Source organism: Lontra canadensis, unplaced genomic scaffold (assembly GCF_010015895.1).
Source record: "Lontra canadensis isolate GAN:19392208 unplaced genomic scaffold, GSC_riverotter_1.0 scaffold65, whole genome shotgun sequence".
Lineage (NCBI taxonomy): Eukaryota > Metazoa > Chordata > Mammalia > Carnivora > Mustelidae > Lontra > Lontra canadensis.
The window spans coordinates 10,569,541-10,592,603 of NW_022631059.1; the positions used below are offsets into that span (position 1 = coordinate 10,569,541).

A 23,063-nucleotide genomic window follows, 5' to 3' on the forward strand; every position below is an offset into this window, starting at 1 on the left:
ATCCAATCATTTCTGAATAACGAACCTGATTTAAAAGTCCCAAACCCTCAATGCCATCGAGAACAGTGCTTCTCAAGGGGAGCAATTTTGCACCCCAGGGGACCCTGGACAATGTCTGGGGACATTCTGGATGGCCACACGTGGGAGTGGGTATGCTAGTGGCCCCCCTGTGGGCAGCACTGAGCTCCCGAGACCCCGAATGCTCATCAGGGCCGAACACATAAGGCCACCCTATCTCTGTCACCTTCCCCTGCGGAGAGTATGTGCTGTGGGAACCTAAAGTTTCTTTATTCAAAATTGCTGACAAGAGTGGTGACGGTTGAGAGCTGGCTTCGCACTTGTAACTTCACATTTTACTAATCAAGCCACTAAAGCAGAAAACATTAAAAGCCACTTTCACTGAAAAAAAAAAATAAGTCTCGGAAGCATTATTCCATTCTTCCAACACTCAAGTATGCTCTTCATCTGTTATCATCAAGGAAATAGATGCTTTAAGAACAGGGACTGAGGCAAAAACCATGATTTTAAACTTGTGCTGTCTTAAGAGGACGATCTACTGTAACTAAGGCTGTCACTTTGTGGGGGGAGGGGAGGGGCCTGACGGTGAGTGCTTCCCCTTTGACCACTGACGTTTCCTTTGATGTCTTACTTCTCTGCACTTGTATCTGTTCCCTCTAAGGCCATGACTGTGCTTTCTTTGGAGGGGCAGCTTCTCTGGAGCCTGCATGTTCTCCTGGCAAGCCTGGGACCGAGAAGGCCGGGCCAGCAGGGAAAGCAGCGGCCCCACTGAGCTCGAGCGCACTGTGCCAGCACCTGGCAAGGCCCTGGGCACATGCAGTTCTCCGTGCCTGGGCCGCTCGCTCCTCCTGGTATCCACACTCCTGAGCCCATCCCAGGGCCTCCGCCTCTGAGGCTGGAGAGCCGGAGTGTGCTGGCCATGGCGGGAAAAGAGGGAAGGAGCCAGGGAAGCAAGGGTGCAGCATCCACTCGCTACGTGGCTGCCACACTGCTCGCTGTACACATCGCCTTTCATGGGAGACAGGCCTCCAGCAGGCAATCTGCAGAGTTGGAGGGGGGCAGTGAGGAGAGCACGAGCGGTGGCTGATCCAAGGAAGCACCCGGAGAACCTGCCAGAGGGGTGGGGCCGGGCGGGGACTCAGCTGTCAGGCCAGGGAACCTGGCAAGAAACCAGTAACAGAAGTTCTGGCTGGAGTTTGGAAATGGAGGTGGGACATCGGGGTCTAGGTTAACTAGGTCCTGTAGCCATATTACATATATCCCAGGAACCAGTGGGGGCTGCACAAGGGTTTTTGGCTGGAAGAGGCGTAGGGACACTTGGTTTCGAAAGACCATTCTGGACACCGGGGGTAGGATACACGGAGGAGAGCAAGTCGAGAGGCTACAGCGGCGACTGCAGGGACAGGTGCTGCCCAGACCGTCACGCACGTCCGGTACACATGCTATCCCTGGGGATGTTTTAGAGTTGCAGAGAACTTGGGAGAAATGCCACACCAATCCTCCAGTAAACGCACAGGCAGACAGCGTCCACGTTAACGAGGCGGCCGAGCGCCAGGCGTCTGGGTATTTGACAGAAGCTTTCCCAAATGCAGCGGCTCCCACAACTCAGTCAACAGGAGGCAAACTTGTCCAGCCAGAAAAGCAGAGACGAGGAGGATACAGAAGAAACTTGCTTTTCAGAATAAAGCTACGCTTACACAGCTCCATAAAGGAACAGTAGCAGCCCCGGAACCCCCGGCAGAGGACCACAGAACACGCGCAAGCACTCTGGGGAGAGACCGACTGATGGGGGCGGGGGGGCAGGGGTGGAAGAGGTCCAGAGCAATGACTTTTCCCCCTCTTTTTAATTCATTTACTTTTCAGACTAACAGACATGTATTTATGTAATGTTTCTTTAAATTTTTCTAATAAAGCAGATACAACGTAAAAGAAATACAAAAGCAATGTAAAGAAATAAACTCAGACAAAAATGTCAACTTCACGGACTGGGACACATATGGACGGTGAGGTAAATAGCAGATAAATCCATGACTTACCGATCCTTTCTCCATTACTCTGTTGAGCATGACAACGCCCCTGCTTTTCTGCTCCCACACCATCTCCCAAAAGTGACCGCACGTGTTAGGCAAAGGGCCCTGCAAATACACAATCCACAAAGTGTATACCATTTTACACGTGGACATGTGCTCGGACACATCGCACGTGCTCCAATGTGAGCACACCGCCGGCACTTAGCCATGACCGTGCCCTTCGGCAGAGTGGCGGCTGGGGTTCGGACAGGGACTGCCCTCCCTGCCTAGCAGTCAGTAACCTCAATTCTATTTTCTGCCACATGGTGAAAGGTTATTTCTGCCTCTCAGGGCTGGTTTGGGGCTGACCCACAGAGGACGGAAAAGGCTGATTCTACTTTCTGGCGTGAGCTGACTGGTGGAGGGGCCCCACTGCGGTCCCTCTGGAGCACGGATGGAATATCGAACAAAGCTAGGGGTGCAGGCAAGAAGCAGTAGGGGAAGCGATTGTCAGCGACACTTCCAGGGGCTGGAGTCTCAGCTCCAGTCACTTATCATCCATTAGACCTTGGACAAGTCACTTTACATCTCCATGCCTCAGTTTCTCCACCCACTGCTCTCGACTGATCACAGTCCTTATTCAGAGGGTTATGAAAGTTAACTACGTTCTTACACATAAAGGCCTTACTGCAGCACCTGGAAGACAGTAAATAGCTAGTAAACCGTTAGCTATTACTATCAATAATGATGGGACTGACCATGGACTGCCTTCCTCCTTGGACCAACGAACATCTGAGATGTAGACACATATCATCAGTCAAGGGGCCTAAGGGGTCCAGCGTGGGCACCAGGACATGGTGGGCTGCCTGCCAACCTAGCAATGGGCACAGATGTTTACTGGATACCAGAATAGGAATGCCCCCTGCTGTGTCAAGTGTTAGTACTGCCCAGAAGGGACATCACCTCTCACCTCCATGATAGCATGTCACCTCCTCCAACCAGCACCATGTCTAGAATGGTTTCTGGTGTCACCTCTTCTTACCCAAATTCTCCCGACTATTTGCATCTGTTCCCTTGAAGTCCCTCCATACCTTCCCTGACCAAATGAGCTCTCAACGCCCACTCACTTTCCTGAACTCCGCTCCCTCCTGCTGCCTAAACCAGACACATCTGAGCTCCACACAGAGCCTCAGACAACAGAAGTCAGATACATCACCCTTTCGAGCCAATTAACAGAAACACAGCTCCCAGAAGACAGAGGTCCCGGGGCCTCCTGGCTGGCCACCTGGGTCTTACAGTCTGCAGCCTGGGCCCAAGGACCCGGTCTCACAGCTATGGCTCTCACCAGTTACCAGCCTGTCACTGTCCCTGCTCCCCAGCACCCTAGCTTAGAATGGGTTTCAGGGATGAAAAATCATATAAGATCCAAAGGAGAACTTAGCTAACACTTCATTGTGGAAGTGACAGAGGGCATCTTTGACATTATTCTCTACATTTCCATACCACTGCCTTAAAAAACAAAACAAAACAAAACAAAACTACAGATTTGTATTATTTGCATAATGACCAGCACTGAAAATTTAAAAAATGGTCATGGTTTTCTTCGTTTTTGTGGCCTAGAAAATGTGTCGCTCCTACTCTCTAGAGGTACAACTTTGGGGTCAGGCTACTTTGATCCCTTTTATAAATCCCAGGGCAAAGGGTGACCGTGCAGGCAGCTAGGAATGCCCATGGTACCACCTGACAAAAACAGAGAGACCTTCAGATGTGCAAGTAATTGCTAGGGCATGAGGCTGGGGAAGACAGTAGTATGACAGTTTGCATGGCTATATCCTAGCGCTCCATTTGACTTTCTACGTCTATCCGTCTTTGCTTTGGACTTCCTATCACACCAAAGTTAAATGGCTAAGATTAAGAAGTAAGAAACCTTGAAAAAAAAAAAAAAAAAGAAAAAGAAAAAAAAAAAGAAACTTGTCTTCTAAAAAGAGAAGTTACCAAGAAGCTGCCTTTCCCTCAACCCCTTCCCTCCAGCTTGCTACCACCAGGATCTCGTTCCTTATCACCCTACCCCAACAACCCCAGAGGTGCTAGGAAGACCACAGGCTGAGGCCTGGTAAAAGGCCTGCCCCCTACACATATACCAAGAACTTCCTCAATCGCCCCAGGGCTGAACATGGCGTGGCTGATGTTCCATACACTGGGAGGCATCTGAGATGATATTCCTCATGGACAGAGAGGAACTGGGACAGGACCAGATGGGGCAGTAAAGAAGGGCCATGGTAGGTATGTTGATCAGCTCCCTGCCCCGAGGCAGCCTCTGTTCATATGCTCTCTGGCTTCGCTATCACCTTGATCTCCCAGTGTTAAACAGAAGTACCATGTTCAAAATCACCCTATACCCCAAAGCCATAGAGAACACTGATAAACAGATATGGAATGAGAAAGCAAAAACTATGACTAAAAAGAAAGAAACGTCAAGTGTTTAGAGCAACTTACAGGTAACAGACTAAGTAAGACTTGAGAAAATGAATTAAAAAGAAACTTCTCTATCCTCTTTCCCAGAGACCCACGGTCTTTGGGTCATATGCCAATAAGTGTTTCACAAGAAGGTCAAGTAGTAGTAAATCATTTTTATGTTTTTCCACAAAGATGCCAAAAGGCAATGGGAATTTTAAATGATTTTGCATGCTTATCCATTTCATCTCAGGATGCTTTATTTCAGGGCCAAAGAATGAAGACCATGCTGAGGAATTCTGAGTGGACACCTGGACGAAGATTACTGGTCTACTGCTTTGATTTCCGTGAGCAGCCCTCAGCGCCCTGAGGTGAACACTTACAGGCCCTCCTCTTGCCATGGCCCTACTGCCTCTGTCAGCAGACCACAGGCAATTCTGGCATTTCAGGCCATTTTCTGTAAGCCCAGCAGCGGCATACTTCCTGGAAAAATCACATGTTACAACCAAACCCTATCTCTGAAGGAAGATATTTTTCCTTTCTCGCTTTTTTGGATTGTGTACAACCTGGCCTTCTAAAGGAGGCGGCAGGTTTCATGTGAAGTATAAAGGACAGTACTGGACAATTTTCAAGTTGACATCAAGTAAGGCAAAAACCATTAGAAAAATTCTGAACAATCCGTTTACCTGGGTAAGAATGTAACTCCTTTGGGCTTCTTCCATCTTGATCAAACTGGCATTGATGTAGTCATTATCTTCCTGATGGAGTTTAATCCGACTATGGTCAACTGAAAGGCAAGCCAGAACTCGGACGTTAGTCCTGCAGGACCAAAGCGTCCGCAAAGGTCATGCACCCAATGGGGAAAGCGAAAAAGGTGAGTCGGTGGCATTAAGGGCATTTGCACTGGCTGGCTTTTAATCATACACTGGCTTTTAATTGAGATTAGTCATCAATAAGGGGATGACTTAGTATTCTCAGAAAGGTTTCTGGAAGTGTTTGAAATTGAATGTTAAATAGCAACAGGGACAAACGACACTAAAACATGGGTTCTGTCCTAATTGGACAATCTATTCTTAGGTCCTATCTTCCTACACTTATCACTGCCCCACAACTCAGGAGGCTGTGAGGAGGGGGTGCCAAGGGATCTTTTCTTGGATGCCTAATAAAAACTTTCACAAGGTTAAAAAAAAATACAGGGGATTCAATCTTTAAAAGGGAAAAAAATCCACCGAAAATTTCATCCAGTCCCTAGAGCTCTAGAGTTGGTAGGATTTATGATCATATTTCCACCTAATCTATGTCTAATGGTTTGAAGATGAAATGACCTAAATATATGGTTGTGTGGAAAAGGTTACCTGAATTCCTTTATATAAAGTTGTTGTTGTTTTAAGTTTTGAGTGTAATATACTTAAATGATTCTAACCTATGAACAAAATTCAATTAGAACTGAATTCTAATATTTCAAGTTCAGGAACTGTCATATCAAAGACTTAAAAGATAATTAATTGGAAAAAATAAACTCTAGAGTCCAAAACACCAAAAATACATCAAATATAACTTGCAAAAGTTTTCAAAAATAAACTCTCATTTGAAAGGTCTGCCCAGGTTACTGAAAATGCATAGCTACATTTTTTTTTCCTTTTACCATGACTTTGTCACATAAGCAGTGGTTCCCTGAGGGCCACTTTCCTGATCCTGCTAGTGCAGCTAACAAGAACAGGGGGTTATTTTTACTTCTGGTACAACACAGGGGATGATGAACGCAGGTGACCGCTGTCATAAATACTACTTTTTCTTCTCTAGCCCAGGTGGAAAGGAGAAGTTAATGGGGACACATGGTTTGGGGCTTTCTGTTCTAAAAGATTTCAAGGAAATGTTTTCAAAAATCAGTCACCATTTGGAATAATGTTTCTCATCGTAGAGGATTAATACAAACTGGAATACTTGGGTAATATTTAAGTCATGGAGATAGATCTTAAAGAAAAATGATGAGACCATATAAACCCTTGGGGGTTTATATGAATGGGTTCCAACAGTACTGGGTGACCTTGGAGAAACAATTTCTCCTCTGAGCACTGGGCTTTTCATTGGCCAAATGGAAGACAGACAAAAGATCACTTTCTACCTGAATCATTCTTCTCATGTCCCCCCTGACCTTAAGAGCAAATTATCTGTCCTACTGCAGAGTTGGGGGAAAACAAGAGAAACAGGAGGGAGATTGGGAGTGAAAAGGTTTGGGAGCTGTTTCCTGGGAAGAATATTTTAAATATTCCTTTCTTTCCCCCTCTGTATCTGTAAAATTGACTCATAAAACCATTTAGATGAGCACTAATGAAAAATGTAGAAAAGAAATATTAAGAGGACATTACTGCCTCGTGTAGAACAAGGACGGCAAGGCGCGGGGAGGGGGGCGTCTCTTGGCTCTGCATGAAAGATGCCAACAGTGATTATTCTCTGTAGTTCAGAGCTGCTGGCGGGGGCTTTACAACCGAATCACCCGAGGTTTTGTTTTTTTTTTTTTTTAAATAAAACATGTTAGGTGCCACAGCCTAGACGTGCTGAATCAAGAGTGTTGGGGCACCATCACATGGCACTTGTGCACAAGCACTAGACTTCAGATGTGCCTGGCGTGCGCCTTCAGTTAACAACCGTCTCAACCACGGAGAACGTTTATGAGCCAGGCGCTGGGCTAAGTGGTTTATGTTATTTTATTTCATCTTCACGCCATCCTGAGATCTGCGTGGCTCCTGCTTTACTGGAGATCAGAGAATAGACCCATCCGCCCAAAGCCACACAACTGTAAGCGGCAGGCTGAGACACCGCCGGGTGGGGAACCGAGGCAGCACGCAGAGGCAGACTGCCCAGGACCAACCTGGGTCCACTGTGTGCCCCTCCCAGGAACCAGGTGCTGCACAGCTCCGGGCAGGAGGCACTGCTGACTCCCCCGCAGAGAGCGGCAGACACCAGCGCCCATGGGAGTCGTGTGACCTAGCAGGCGTGCGGGAAGCGCCTGGGCAAGGGAAGACTGACTGTGTCTTCTGTGTCGCTGGCAGATGGAAGGGACTGCCACGGGAGACACTGGCAGCCACAACCATCTCTGATGGACAGATTCTAAAATCCCTGGAGGGGAGTCCGAGGGTTCTCTGTGGCCTAGAGGAGGTGGCGAAATTCATGCCCTTTACTTGGCTCCAGTGTTTCTTGCTTTACACAAATTCTAAAACCTTTAGTTCTTGACTTTTGAAATATCAGCAGATTCAGAGCCAATTACTCAGAAGGCAGAGGAGGCTGTCAGAGGCCAGCAGGCATGCTGGGAGATAATGGCAAGAAAGAGCTGGAAGAATGATGATGGCGGTGCGTGGTAGGGTGGGTGGGGTGGGACTCAAGGAACGAAGTTGTCTTTAGTGGAGGGCAAACGCCACTCCCATTCTTCAGTGGCTGTGTGGGGCACCGGCACAGTTCAAGACACTGCTCGGGGTCTAATAATACTGTTGCTGAGTCATCCAGAAAAGGTTATATTATGCCTACTATACTCCGCTTCAGCTGGGAGGAAAATGATTCATCATAAAAATAGTCAAAGCTAAAAAAAGTGCTTTGAACTTAGCTGAATTTTCCAGAAACCGAAACCTTATTCCTTCTACAATCGTGGAAGAAACGAACAAACCATTACTCTACGCCTCTGATGCTTTGATTACAGGAAACAACCATGTCATAAAGCTGTACTTCTATGGCTTTACGACCACAGCCCGGGGTTCAGGGGTCCTGCCGGAGAGGCCCTGTGCTGAGAAGACGCCGCTGCACGCGCACCCAGTGGAAGCGGGGAGACTGGCAATGGCGATGTGAATACTTACAGGGACTGACATCTCTGTACCTGTTTCGGTTTTTGTTCTTAGGAAGCTTGGCCACTCTACATGGGAAGTCACTGGCCTCGTGTCGGATATCCTACAAAAGAAAAAAAAAGGATAAAGAGTTCTCTTTTGAAATCTCTGGCATCAGGAATCCATGCGGACATTTAACAAGTGTGGGCTACATGCCAGGCACTGAGGGGACCCGGGACAGAAACGCATATCAAAGAGCACTAGGCAGTGTGGGAAATGCAAGGTGATCATTCAGAGCCATGTACAAGGTCAGGAAGAGAAACCAAAAGAGGAACAACCACATGCCTGCCGTGGGAGGAAGGCGTGGGGCTGGGAGCTGCAAAGATGTGGAAGAGGGCAGGGAGATGGAGAGGGATGGGGGGAGGTGGTATCTTCTGCGAGGGACAGTGAGTGGGCTCACGGGAGCAGTGACAGGCGGCTGGAGCACACAGGTGGGCAGGCTAGATCTTGGAAAGCCTTGAACGTCACGCCTGGCAGTGCCCTGTAGCCCTGTATAAAGCTACAGTGATTGAGGGCAAATAAAATGCACTTTTATGCCAACACCTGTCCAACTGTTTTCTGAGGAGATGGCAGATAAACCCCATTACAGCAAACTGTCCGAAAGAGGAGTGCCTGGGTTAACAGAAGACCCGAATCATGCCTCCTGCTAGACTGATCACAGGCATCTGATCCCGCTCTTCTCAAACACCACTGTAATTCCATTTAAAAATCTTTTCAATTTGTATTTTGTTCTTATTAAAAGAAACCCACACGACAATGTGAATGTACTTACTGCCACTAAGGTATACACCTAAAAATGGTTACAGCGGTAAATTTTGCTATGTGTATTTTACTACAATTAAAAAAAAAAAAGGCAAACTCACAGGAGAGGGCAGAACAGGAGAAGATAGCGACAGAATTTTGGAAGATAGAAACCTTATTAGTAGTTGGCTGGTCTGAGAAAGCTCAATTATAAGCCAGCAGTGGGGAAAGCAGAGCACCAGCCCATTTCCACCACAGAATCCTGCAGAGGCTCCAGAAATGCTGCTTCTGGATGGAGGGGTGGGGTTCAGTGCAGGGGACCGGGCTGGAGCTGACTGAGAAGCAGCGGATCTCCCCACTGCCCCCCTTCCGTGCTGCTGGGTGCCTGCCACCCCACCCCACAGAACTCCAGAGAATCATCTTCTGGAGAATATAAATCAGAGCGCTTTGCATGTGATCCAAGCAGACAAGAGGGAAGACCAGAAGATACTATCACCAGGGCATACAACCAATAGCCCAGCTAGAGGACTCACGGCCAGATTAGGGTTTATGGGCCCCTTCCACCTTCTCAAGGCTTTCAATCTGCTTTGTGAGCCCCAATTCTTCATCACACACAGACAACCACTGATTCCAAGATGTGAGAAGAATGCTTCGAATATAAAAGAGATTTACAAGAAAAATGAAACAGGAAAAAAGCCCCTTGGAAGACCTAATCTACAGAGAAAAGAAAGCTTTAAAAAATGTATTATTGATATACTCAGTGAGATAAGAATAGATATTGTATCTATGAACTCAGAACAAAATGTTAGGTAAAGGTAGAAGAAATCCTCCCAGAAAGTAAAGCACCCCCATCCCCCAAAACCAATAGAAAATTCGGCAAAACAAAAGACAAGGAAAGAAAACATTAAAAAAAAAAAAAAAAGTTCAAGGAAATCTTCCAGACCCATCAAATGCTCACCATAATGATAAAAACAGACCTACACTAAGGCACATTAATATGTGATTCCAGAATCTTTCAAAGAAAATTTCTGGGGGCACCTGGGTGGCTCAGTTAGTTGAGCACGTACTCTTAGTTTCCACTAGGGTCATGAGCTCAAGGTCATGGGATCAAGCCCTATATTAGGCTCTGTGCTCAGCGGGGAGTCTGCTGGAGATTTTCTCTCCCTCTCTCTGCCCCTCCCCACAAGTGCGCGTGCACTCTCTCTCCCTAAAACAAACAAATCTTAATAAAGAAAAGAAAATATTCTGTAAGTTCCTCGAAAGAAAAAATAGTTCACTTTCAAAGGATGAGGTCATCAGAATGGCTTCAGACTTTTTGAGAATACTGAAAGAGAGCAATGGAGCAATGCTTTTAGAACCTGAAACAAAAGGATCTCTAGCCTAGAATTCTATACCAACCCAATTATCACCCAGCCAGCTGGGGCAATAAATTAACTAAATTAACCCTGCAGAGCGGCATAGCCTCCAACACTGGACCACACCCATGCTTGCAGCTTCCGCAAGACACGGAGCATATCTCCCCCCTGAGGAAAGAAAGAAACCAAGAAAGAGGAAAGTGTAAGATACAGTAAGGTTAAAAAAAAAAAAGTCTGACACAAGAGCAAAGGCAAAGGAAACTTCCACTGAAACTGTGGAGGGAGGTGCTCCCTACTGGACCTAGGAGCAAGGGGGCCAGACTGGAGCAGTACGACTACAAGAGATCGATGGGTCTGTGACCTGCGTTTGTCCACCACACCCACTGTGACTGAAGGAAACCACCAGAGGGAAATCAGGAGAAAACCTGAAATCCAAGAAACAGGGAATCCAATCAAGGAAAAAAGAAGAGGTTTCAAGATGATAGCTATGTCTGTCATGTCTCCAGACCAAGCAATCCAGATAGAAGAAGGAGGTCTCCAGTACAGATGCCTCTAAAACAAAACCTGGAAAGACATCACCTGAAATTGCTTTAATACTGAGGCTACCACCCTCATGTGGCTACTGAGAGCGCAGGAGAGGGGGCCAGTTGGAGAAGAGGTGCTGTGTTAAGTGTTCAAATGCGCATCAGATTGTGCTGACAGTACTAAAAAAGGAAAGTAAAATATCTCATATTTTCAGTAGTATTTGTTGAAATAACATTTTGAACACACTGGGCCAAATAAACTACTATGCCTCTCATCTGCTTCTTTCTACCTTTCTTCCCATGGCCACTGGGAAGGCGAGACTGCCCAGGCAGGGTGCCCAGTATCCCTCCTGGCCAGTGATGACCGACCTCGTGGAAAACTGCCCGAGAGGCTCTAAGAGGTCCGGGAAGAATTAGCAATAGGCAGAAAGAGCCCTTTGCAGATCAAAGTATACAAGGCAATTATTAACTGTGGGAAAACTGTGACTATGTGCAGAGGCAAACAATGTCCATGACGGATACTGTTTTAAGGAAAAGGTGTAACAGACTGGGAGAACAGGGAAGGGGAAGCAAAGGGGAGGAAAAGCAACAAGGATGCCCGTTCAAGAAAATGAAATCCTCCACCTGCGTGAAGGTCTAAACCAATAAGAAGAAAAACATCCTCCTTAGAGATATGGAGATCTATACAAGCAAGAATCAGCAGCTCAAAGAACTGAAAATGGCTGTGAGCAGAGACGCCACCGCAGTGGGCCGAGGTGTAGACCGCACAGGACCAGCCTACATCACCAACCAATCATGGCCCTCTTTCACTTCTCAGACCATGTGCAGATTCAATGGGAATTTAAAAAAAGCCACATTCTGCTAGTCTACTTACTTAAGAAACTGCAAAATGGTGGGGAGGCTTTTCTGACTCACACTAGAGTTGAGCTAATAATTTAGCAGCACCTTTATGGATGATAAACTTACCTGAGACAAGCAAAATAATCCAGCATAACACACTCATCGTGTCCTTTGAGGATGAGATCAAGCTTTCGGGGAAATGCTATACAACAGAGAAAAATCACCTGAAGGAATAAAAATCTAAGTCTTAAGTATGTTTTTCTGTTTGACTGGAAGCACTTCGCAACAAGGAGGAATTCTGCCTTGGGAGGTGAAACGATCTGGTCAGTCCAGCTGGTGCGACTGAAGAGACGGAAGAAATCACTGAGAGGGTTAAACCACCGAACCAACAAATATTCGCTCTGCGGAAATAAGGGCCAAAGTATCCGTAACTGTGGGCAACTGATTTTATTCAGCTAAAGGATTATATTAACATGTACTTTTTTATCGCGTTTGCCACCATCCCCCTCAAAAAAGAGAGAAAGGGAAAGAAAGTAAAATTTGGAGATGTCACTTAGAAAGATCTTGAGAAAATAAGAGGTACTCACACAATACTTGTTAAAAACTGATTTTAAAATTAAGGTAAACTCACAGACTAAAATGCACTGATCTTACATGCAATAAGCTTTCTTAATTAACTTGAACCTACAAATAATAAAATACACCCATTTAAGTGTTTCTCTACATTACAGTGGCATATGGGAAATATATACATGCTCTGAATACAAGTATTTTTATTTCATTTAGTCAAATAAAATGCCAGGATTACAGTCTTGAACTTGAGCAGTGATGAAGTACCTTTATAGTTAAAGGTAAGTAGTAACAGTAGTTTGGAATTAAAATGGACTAGACCAAACACCTTCACAGAATTATAGCAAAACAAGATTTCCACATTGTGAGACTGTATCAAAGGTAAGGTAACTTTCTAAGAGCTGCAGAAAAAGCAGATTACTGACTAATGAACAAGTTTAAGGAGATTTCCATCACCAGTATAAAATATACCCAGATCATTTATCATGCTGATCAAGATTAAATAATCCAACAAGTGTGTAGAATTTCCACTCAGAGAAAATAAATAATAAAATAAAAGGTCTTAAAGCTGATGATGAGAAGATGAATGCAACATAAACTGGGAGCCAAGACAAAAAGGAAATAATGAACTTGCCATGAAACAGGGGTCCCAGAAGCATCCCTTCATGAGAAACAACAACATGTCCAGATCAAAGTTATCTCTTAGCATTTCAGGGAGAGGATCACATTAAGTGAGAAATTATACTAGTAAGAAATGAAATATACCAACGTGTAACAAATAAATTCTTTATTTAGCGCCTCCTTCTCTTAGCCAGTTCTTTACTGGCTTTTTGAGAGCCTACTTCGTATTCTTCTAGATTTCAGAAATGTGACAGAATAAAACAGCATGTGGACTAGATATCCAAGATTCATGCTTTCCTGGAGCTAATATGATAACGTGCTCCTGAATGGGGGGCTCAAGTTTGGCCCAAACTTATAGGCAAATGATTGAAATTACACTCTATCATTTTATACGGGCACTGGGCACCCTAATGATCTGAATCATCTCTATAGTGAACTACTGTCATGAGAGAAAATTAAGTTCTTAACTGGGTTAGAAAGCAGTGGTACAAATGTTTGATAAGTTATAAACAAAACATATGAACTGGAAATTTAAAAAGAGGCAAGGAAGTGAACAGGACTTTAACATTACCTAAATAATTTCTTTTTTTTTTAATTTAATTTTTTCAGTGTTCCAAGATTCATTTTTTATGCACCACACCCAGTGCTCCATGCAATACGTGCCCTCCTTAATACCCATCACCAGGTGAGCAATAATTTCTAAAACTGGTTCTTGATTCCTATCCACCCATTTTTTTTTTTTTTTTTTTTTAAGATTTCAGGGGCACCTGGGTGATTCTGTCGTTAAGCATCTGCCTTCGGATCAGGTCATGATCCCAGGGTCCTGGGACTGAGCCCTGCATCAGGTTCCCTGCTCAGTAGGGAGCCTGCTTCCCCCTCTCCCACACCCCCTACTTGTGTTCTCTCTCTCCCTCTCTCTGTGTCAAATAAATAAATATTTTTTAAAAAATAAAAGATTTCATTTATTTATTTGAGAAAGAACAAGAGCGAGCAAGGGAGTATGCACTCTTGAAGTGGGGAAGGGGGGAGAGGGAGAGCAGACCCCCCACTGGGTGCCCCTTTCCCCCTCAAGTGGGCTTGACCTGACCCTGGGCTTGATGTGCGGCTTGATCACAGGACCCTGAGATCTTGACCCCAGAAGAAATTAAGAGTTGGATGCCTAACCGACTGAGCCACCCAGGCGCCCCTATCCTGCCCCACTCATCTAAGGAGGTTAACAGATAATGTCCCAGTGAATACGAAGGGCTAACATACTTAGAAAGCTCTGCTAACAGAATGAATTAGGGCCTGAGGTGAATTCACATTCAGGAAAGCTCATTATCCATTATTCAAACACCTCCCAAATCCAAGGAGGCAAAGTAAAACTTGGGTGAAAAGCTGACAATTTTTTATTTGAGATTTCAATTTTTTTTCTTTTTAACCCACACAGGCATAAAAGCCAGTCTAGCCTTGCAGAAATATTTTCATGTTTATAGTAAGCACATCGTTAAGTCAAGCATAGCAATTTTGGTTTTAACACCCTTTTCTCTTTAGTCCCACAATGAGGTCAATGTCCTTTACTGGCTCCGTGGTAAAATGCATTAGTCACTTTTAAGCTGTTCCACACATGATGAGGTAGCTAGCATGTAGGCACCCTTCAGCAACTGCACATCTGACAGAAGTGCCTGGGTCCTCGCCCCTCCATCCCTCCCAGCACAGGCCCAGGCCCAGGGGAGGACACAACCAAATTCTGTTGACAAATCAATGAACGGTCCCAAAGAGTCCCCAAACTCAGAGTCCTTTACCTCTATACCAAATGCTTCATTTCGTGGGACAGAAAAGCTCCTAAAAGGGAGTATGTATGCAAATGTCTGATCTGATCCTATTTTCTCAATTACCTGTTACAGAATGGAAGTAATTGGAGTAATAATATCATTATTCTACTTTGCAATTGGGACAGAGTATCATAACAAGATAGTACCAAAATAGCTACTAATATGTGGATTCAAAGCAGAAAGGGTTATATTTTAACGGTTCTGACAGTGATCTGTTGTTCTACAACTCTAAAGGAAGAAGAACTCCAGTGGTATTCTACATTCACCAGGACCGAGCTGAACTACAAAGTCCCACCACACCTTCAACAGCTACAGTCCCCCGGCCCCCATTTTAAGAATGGTGGCCTAATTTGATTGTTCGAGCTATAACCTAGTACTTTATGGAGGTCCTGGCTCTCAGAAATGGACACAGCAAGCTCGATTGAGGGGAAGTGCTGAAGTACAGTAAAGGCAGTAATTTAAAATGCAGTAAGTGAGCATACAGGGGTGTTCATTTCCTGGAACTCTCAGCAGTTGCCCGTTGAACAGGGAGATATATATAGAAGTGGGGGGAGGGCGCTAGCCTAAAATTTTAAAAACCAAATCTCGAAAGTAATGTGTGGACCAAATTTTGTTACTTGTAAATCTCATTATAAAGGTGAACATTAAGTTGCTGTATACCAAAGTACAGTATTTCTGTATATACTCTAAAAAATACAAAAATTATCCAAATCAGAAGTTAAATGCCTTCCAAGCTAAAAGCAATATCGTGTCCTTTATATATGGAAATTAATGGAACGATACCATTTACTATAAAAATCTTAGAAAAATATTATTATTCTACTCATACCTTCCTATAATCAACATGCAAGCAATCATATGATCAATGTTGTTAAATTTTAAGATACACTACAATGCTGAGATAATAAAGAAAGGGCTTAAAATTTAGCTAACCAACACCAAGCTGGTTTCGGTTTAAGTTTTGAAATGACTGTGTATAAAATTTTTAAAAAGATGTTGAAAAGTAAACCAAGCACCTAAGAATCTTCTGTGGGGGCTGAAGGAGAGACAGGGAAAGGAGGGAAAAACTGGTCGGCATTTAAAAGAACGCAGAACATACAATCACGTTCCCTGCTGGAGCCTGAGAAAGCGCCGAGTCCTCTTGTACACGGCCCCGGCGAGGTCAAGATAAGCGAGTTACAAATCACTAACAGAACAAGTATGTCCACGTGGGAAACGACATGGAAAAAAAAAGCATCATCAAATCGCTTTACATATTCCTCGCCAGTGAGGGCAGGCCGGACGGGGGTATGGAACGCCCTTCACGAAGTTGGCAAGGGGAACATCTGGTGGAGATGGCGGAGCCGATTCCACGCTCTGATGCACGCCCTCCGCTGGGAGCACCGAACAATGGTCCATTAAACGTAGAGAAAAGCACAAAGCATAGCTAGGCTCAAAACCAGAATGAGAGTGAAGGCAAAGGAAACAAAAGCCCTCCCACTCAAAATGGCCTGTAAACACAGTACCCAAAACACAGCAGATGACTAGTTCTGAAAAAGATAACAAATCAGCTAGAAATAAATCCATCCCATGTGAAATGTGTTACACACCCTGTCAGGCACTTTCAAGAGAAATATATTCAAGATCAGGGATAAACGAAGGAAACCTTTTCAAAAAAGATGTTACAGATAAAAACAGGGAGAAATGAAACCCGAATAAGTAGATAGAAAAGAACAAATGAGAAATTTGGGAAAGGAAATTTAAAAACAAAAATAAGATACAAAACCTCAACAGAGAGGATAAATGCCAGATTGAACACAGTCAAAGGAGGAGTAAACTGAAAGCTAGGAGGGAGGAACAGAGAAGCATGAGAAACACGACACAGGAGAGAGGCCACAACACACGTCCAAACAACAGTCAGCACCCAGACACATCAGGGTAAGGGTTAAGCTGCAAAATATTAAGGATAAAAATCTTCAAAACAAGCTATAATATCTTTTAGAAGCTTAACAAAGCTTTAACATTATCACTCAATTTTAACAACTCTGTGGTTATACAGACATTTAAAGTAAAGAACTCTTTTTTTTTTTTTTAAGACTTTATTTACTTACTTGACAAACAGAGATCACAAGTAGGCAGAGAGGCAGGCAGAGAAGCAGGCAGAGAGAGAGGAGGAAGCAGGCTCCCCGCTGAGCAGAGGGCCCGATGCGGGGCTCCATCCCAGGACCCTGGGATCATGACCCGAGCCCCCCTTTCTGTATTTTTAAGAGTTCTTTACTTTAGGAGCGCCTGGGTGGCTCAGTGGGTTAAAGCCTCTGCCTTCGGCTCAGGTCATGATCCCAGGGTCCTGGAATCGAGCCCCGCATCAGGCTCTCTGCTCAGTGGGGAGCCTGCTTCCTCCTCTCTCTCTGCCTGCCTCTCTGCCTACTTGTGATTTCTGTCAAATAAATAAATAAAATCTTAAAAAAAAAATACAGAAAGGGACCACTGTCATTGATGATGACCCTAAATCATTTACAAGAACAAAGCCACTTTATATATTTGTAGTTAATAGCTATTTTTGATTCCCTAAGATCTCATGCAGTTTCAGAACTGAAAATTATGTTCCATCTGCAACAATAGGACTCATTTAGAAATGGAGGATTTGACCTTTAAAAAAACTGTGATTAGTGAAAGCATATCAATATGGTCTTCTACTATCGAAAAACTTTGAGGCAGATAAAATTAATTTGGAAACAGCATTCTGAGTTCATTACAGTAAGTTACTATAACCATAAGTTATTTGTACATGAAATAGAACAATTAACACAGAAGTATGAAAACTGCTTTTTCAAGTGTCACTGATCCTAAACCTTATTTTTACAATCCTTAGTTCATATTTTTTCTAAAAAATCACTTATGTTTTCTGTTAAATGTCATGACTTTCACCTTGGGCAGAAATCAATAGGCAGAAAATGAATCAGACTTACAGTAATTGATGTCAATAAAGCACACTGGAACCAGTATCTTTTTAAATGCTGAGAACCACAAAGCCATTCCTGTAAGAGAACAGTCTCAAAAACGCACTCTACTTTCGCTTCTGTTTTGTTTACCTTCTGCTTTCCATAAGGGCAGTTTAAGTACTTCAGGCCCTGGGGTGCTGGCACTTGGCCGGAGGACAGCGGTACAGCTGACTAAGGACACAAGCAGCCGGCAGACATGAGAGTGGAAGGCACAAACCTTCCTTACAGGGAACCAGACGGCCAACCACCAGCTTCCTCCTTCCACAGTTAATTCCCCTAAGCTCAGCGGTCACAGGGAGGGACCTCAGGAACCCACACGATGTTCCCTCTGAAGTAACTGAGAGTCATGCTTCTAAAATGGATATGGTACTTCTGTGGGTAATTCAGGAGGGTGAATGGAAGAAGACACAACGTCCAAATGAAAGGAACTTCGGTTAAAATTTCCTAAATACGGAGAGAACAGTACAAGATTCTGGGGCCGTCACCAAGGCTTTTTTTGCATTTGTCATCATCGAATGAATAAATTTTCCGAATCCATTCGAGATGGAATATGCTTTTCTATGCGCCACTTAGGGGGTCGGGGTGAAGAAGAGGAATTTTCCAACGCCCCAGAGCATTATGAAGCGGTAAGTTCTTCAGTGAGGCCACAAAAATCAAGTGATAATCTGGGAAAGAGGAAGCTGGTGACCAAGCTCTTCAATACGGCTTTCCAAAGAACTCTCCATAGTGATCAAGGAAGCAAGGCTCACATTCAGTGTGTGAGTCCCTTCAACTCATCTAAGTATCTGCCGAACCCTGACCATGGGGCAGGCACTAGGATATGAGGCTGAAGGACCTCGTGTTCCACTGGGGAGGACAGCCAGATCAACGGGACGCTACCCTCCGAGCCAGGTGCTGTCACGTGGAACTCCCACAAACACACCCACCGCCACTCATCCGAGTTACAGAGTATTAACAAGAAAACAGACAGACTGAGGCCCGCAAGCAAGCGGACATTCTACCTACGCCCGCACCCCACCATCAGGGGTGCTTACTCTCAGAAAGGCAGAGTGAGCAGTTCAAATGCCCCAACTTCTATAGGCACTTGCATCTTTCTTTTGGCTTCTTCCTCTGGATTAAATTGAGGGTCTCAGCACTGAAATGTACCTAAGAACATCGGTATCAGGCTGCATGCATAAAACCACACACATCAGACTTAATGGGCAATTTAAGGATTAAAGATAAGCTGGTCTACACACAGATTGCTTGTCTTTTTTTTAGAGCCTAATCCATGAGCGAGATGGACTCGGCAGACATGAAGCTAGTTGAGGACGTTGCTACACCAACAGCAAAAGTCGCAAAAACTTTAGGGCTTCAGAAGAAAATCTCCTTGGGCCAATCTGGTGAAAGGGCTTTCAGACAAACCTAAAATCATCAGTTTATTGTACGCTTGCTATTTACCATGCCAAGACAAGCTAGTCTTACCATGAGGTTGCAAGAGACAAAACCCTTGTGATCCCATCGCCTGTGGTTTCATTTCTCCATTAAGAAGTCACGCAATGCTCAGGGTGACCTGAAATCCCTCCTCGAGAAAGTATATGTGAATGCAGCAAGTGAAAGTAACATCATGGGAATGACTTTACAGCCACTCGAATTTAGTTAAAGTAACTTATTCATCGCATAAGCACTAAAAGCTCGTTAACTGGTGGCACCCTCGCTCCTAAGATGTCTGGACAAGGAGCTGCACCAGCTCAAGATACCACTGCTACAGGCCACAGGGACCGTTGAAGTGTTTTTGGAGAAAGGGTCACTCTTTGTTTTGCAAATTCTTTGTTTTGACAAATGTATGGTGACAAGTATCCACCATTACAATATCAAAGATTTTCACTGCCTTAAAATCCCCTGAGCTCTACCTAGTCATCCCTCCTTCTCTCCCCACAAACCCCTGGCAACCACTGATCCTGTTGCTGTCTCCACAGTCCCGCCTTTTCCAGAAAAGTCATATAGCTGGAATGATATCATATGCAGCCTCTGTCCATGTTTTTCTATTAGGCTGTCTGTCTTTTTCTTAATATGCGGTGCTCCTTATGTACTCTGGGCACAATGGCCCTTGGTGGTCATATATACTGCAAGTGTCTTCCTCTGTACCAGCTGGTTTTTGCTGTGCAACAAACCACCCCAAAACATAGGGCTTACAACAACTGCTTGTTTGCTCATGATTCTAGATGAGCAAGACGGCTCGTCTCTGTTCCATGTGTTGTTCACTGGGCTTGAATTTGCACTTATGGTCAGCGGGTGGCCCAACGGCCTCAGTCACACACATACCTGACGCTTGGCAGGCTGCTGACAAGGGTGATGGCAGTCATTCAGCCCCATGTCCCTCGTCAACCAACAGGCTAGCCTGGGCTAGTTAACAGGGTAGTGGTTGTAGAATTCTCAAAAACAGCAAGAGAGGGCAAGGCTCAATATGCAAGTACTTTTTCAGGCTTCTGCTTGTGCTATGATCACCAATATTGCACTGGCCGAAGCAAGTCACAAGGCCAACACAAGTTCAAAACTGGTTCTCTACCTCTTTATGGGAATCACACTCAGACGGGCAAGCAGACAGGGGTGGGAGGAATTTGGGGCTATTTCTGCAAACAACCTAATGGCATCTTTTGATGAACAGAAGTTCTTAATGTCAGTGTAATTCAATTTATCAATCTTTTCTTTTTTATGGTTTGCTTTCTGGGGCTATCTTAAGAAATATTTGCCCAGGGGTGCCTGGGTGGCTCAGTCATTATGCGCCTGCCTTCTGCTCAGGTCATGATTCCAGGGTTCTGGGATCCAACCCTGCCTCCAGCTCCCTGCTCAGTGGGAGGCCTGCTTCTCTCTCTCTCCCACTCCCCCTGCTTGCGTTCTGTCTCTTTGTCATACAAATAAATAAAATCTTAAAAAAATATATTTGCCCATCTCAAGTTCAGAAACACGTTCTCCTACATGGGTTTTTTTGAGAAATCAACTAAAGAAGAAAAATGTTTCCCACACATCTTAATTTATATCTTCATTATGTCTCAGAATGTTGGAAGAGAACACAGAGAAGACAATGTCACCGGTCTATCCCAACAGCCGTTCGTGTGCATAGGAAATGCAGCTTTTGTAAGGAAGCCTAACCAATTTGGCCAAACTGGGTGTTCAGTGTCGGCTGGACAATGTACACATAGTGAACTCCTCTGTCCTTTGCCTACCGATCTTTGAGAATACTAGTATTTTTCTTATTCATATAACCTCTTTATATATTTTAAAACCACCAATTTTGTCTCTGTTGGAAGCCACTTTTCCAATTTATTTGTTGTACATTTAAAAACTTCTTTGTATGGGAAACTAAATTTAAGTGTGGGAGGATGGTCATAAAACTGTCAATGTGCTAACAGTGGAGTGGCTACTGCTAGTTGGCAAGATGATAAGTGGTTTTTATGTTCTATTGCTTTCCAATATTTCCTACAGGGAACATGCATTGCCTGTGTAATTAAAAGTCTAAAAGTAGTTTTAAATTTGTATGTGTTCCAAACTATTGACCTTTTCCTGTGCAATTTCCTCTACTGCTCCTAACAGTAGAAAGTCTATCTTCCTCAATATGGCAATATCACTTTTTTAAAAAAATTCTTAATCTATCTGGAGTTTATTTTCCTGCTACAATTTTCAACTATGCCCATTATTAGCCTTTAAGTCTCACACTGTGCTTCTGGTTCAATCAGTTTATCAGTCCCACCATACTCAGTGCAATCTTTGTGCTTGTGTATTTCAGTAGCTCAAGTTGTATATTACAGAGAGCTCCCCCTCCTTTTCCCTAGGTTGAAATAGTAACAAAATGCAGCTGCATCTGATAATTCTGATTTCAGAATGAACAAATCACTATTTTTCATAGACAGATGAACGAACGCCTACAATTAGGTAGAGTTGTTTTTTAAAGGAGACCATACGGCCTAGACTAATTTTTTGCAACTATTTAGCAAATTAAAATTCATCAGGAACACAAGAGATTAAAGTATGGGGATTTTAAAAACCTACAATAGTAGTTTTGTAGTTAAAATGAATACGGTTTCTTTATTCTTCTGTAAGGAAAGAATGGACAGGATGACTAGGATACAAAAATCTCCCCCACATCCATCTAGTATGTATTACTATGTATATAAGCTTGTAGCAAAATAAAAGAAAGAATTAAAAACACCATTTCTAGTCACCATGTTCATAAGCAGTTCTGTTTAAAAAAAAAAAAAGGGCAAAGCATTGTTCACCATGTCAACTGCCTGACTTCTAACCTCCCGCAAAACAAATTTTATTATTAAGTATATTTAACTAGGGGCACCTAGGTGGCTCAGTGGGTTAAAGCCTCTGCCTTCAGCTCAGGTCATGATCTCAGGGTCCTGGGATGAGCCCCGCATCATCCAATCTCTCCTCTTCCTCCAATCTCTCTCTCTGCCTGTGTCTCTCTGCCTACTTGTCTGTCAAATAAATAAATAAAATCTTAAAAAAAGAAAGTATATTTAACTAAAATACACCTTTTAGATAATATACAGGTAGCAGTTTCCCAACAAATTAAATTAGTACATCTTCCTACCTTGTCAACATATTTAGTGAGATGAGATTTTTTTTTTTTTTAAAATGTTCCATCCCTTCCTCCTCTCCACTCACAAGCCTTGGGCTTTTAGTCTTCTGCCTTCGAGTTGAACACATGAAAAGCACATTCTCTACACAATGGAAAGAGGCAGTAAACCTTTGCTAATAACATACGATCAATTTTTAGAAGCTTTTTAAGGCTGAGAGATGCCAAATCCTTCAAGAGGGTTTGCTCAATATCTCAATGCCACAACTAAAACTAAATAGGAACCAAATCCATATACATATTGCTAGACACAAGCTGGGGTCACTATTGTTACATAAATAACCGAAGCTATTGGAGACGTAATATCCTTTAAAGATAGTACAATAGCTAGATATTCTTCCTCCCAAGGCTCACTAACCGACTAGCAGGAAAATAAATCCCAAGGGCCAAGTGGATCAAACATTTTGCAAAGATCAGGATAAATAAAGAACTTTAGAAGCACTAAATCCAGGGGCATTTTCCTGTTACAGCAATACATAAACTTAAAAAAAAAAAATCACTAGCGGAATGTTGGTTTTCCTACTGTGCTGAAAAGCAATCTTCACAAGAATACTCAGAGTGAACAGTACAAAATTTACCTAGGATATATTCATTAGAGGACAGGATAGTTAAAAGGCCAGAATTATACAATTCTTTA

General features: G+C 43.8%; 1 protein-coding gene across 3 annotated transcripts in view; it reads right to left on the bottom strand.

The window, feature by feature from the left end:
• The window catches only part of PTPN1 (protein tyrosine phosphatase non-receptor type 1), a 66,924-nt gene that overhangs the window by 14,089 nt on the left and 29,772 nt on the right, over positions 1 to 23,063 (bottom strand). For 2 of the 3 annotated variants that reach the window (XM_032878983.1, XM_032878982.1), the window contains exons 2-4: positions 8,330 to 8,420; positions 5,168 to 5,268; positions 2,055 to 2,153 (exon numbers count right to left, since the gene is read on the bottom strand). In XM_032878983.1, coding sequence (XP_032734874.1) covers positions 2,055 to 2,153; positions 5,168 to 5,268; positions 8,330 to 8,420 — 291 coding nt within the window. The remainder of the gene's footprint in view (positions 1 to 2,054; positions 2,154 to 5,167; positions 5,269 to 8,329; positions 8,421 to 23,063) is intronic. The other variant, XM_032878984.1, reaches the window with a different exon arrangement.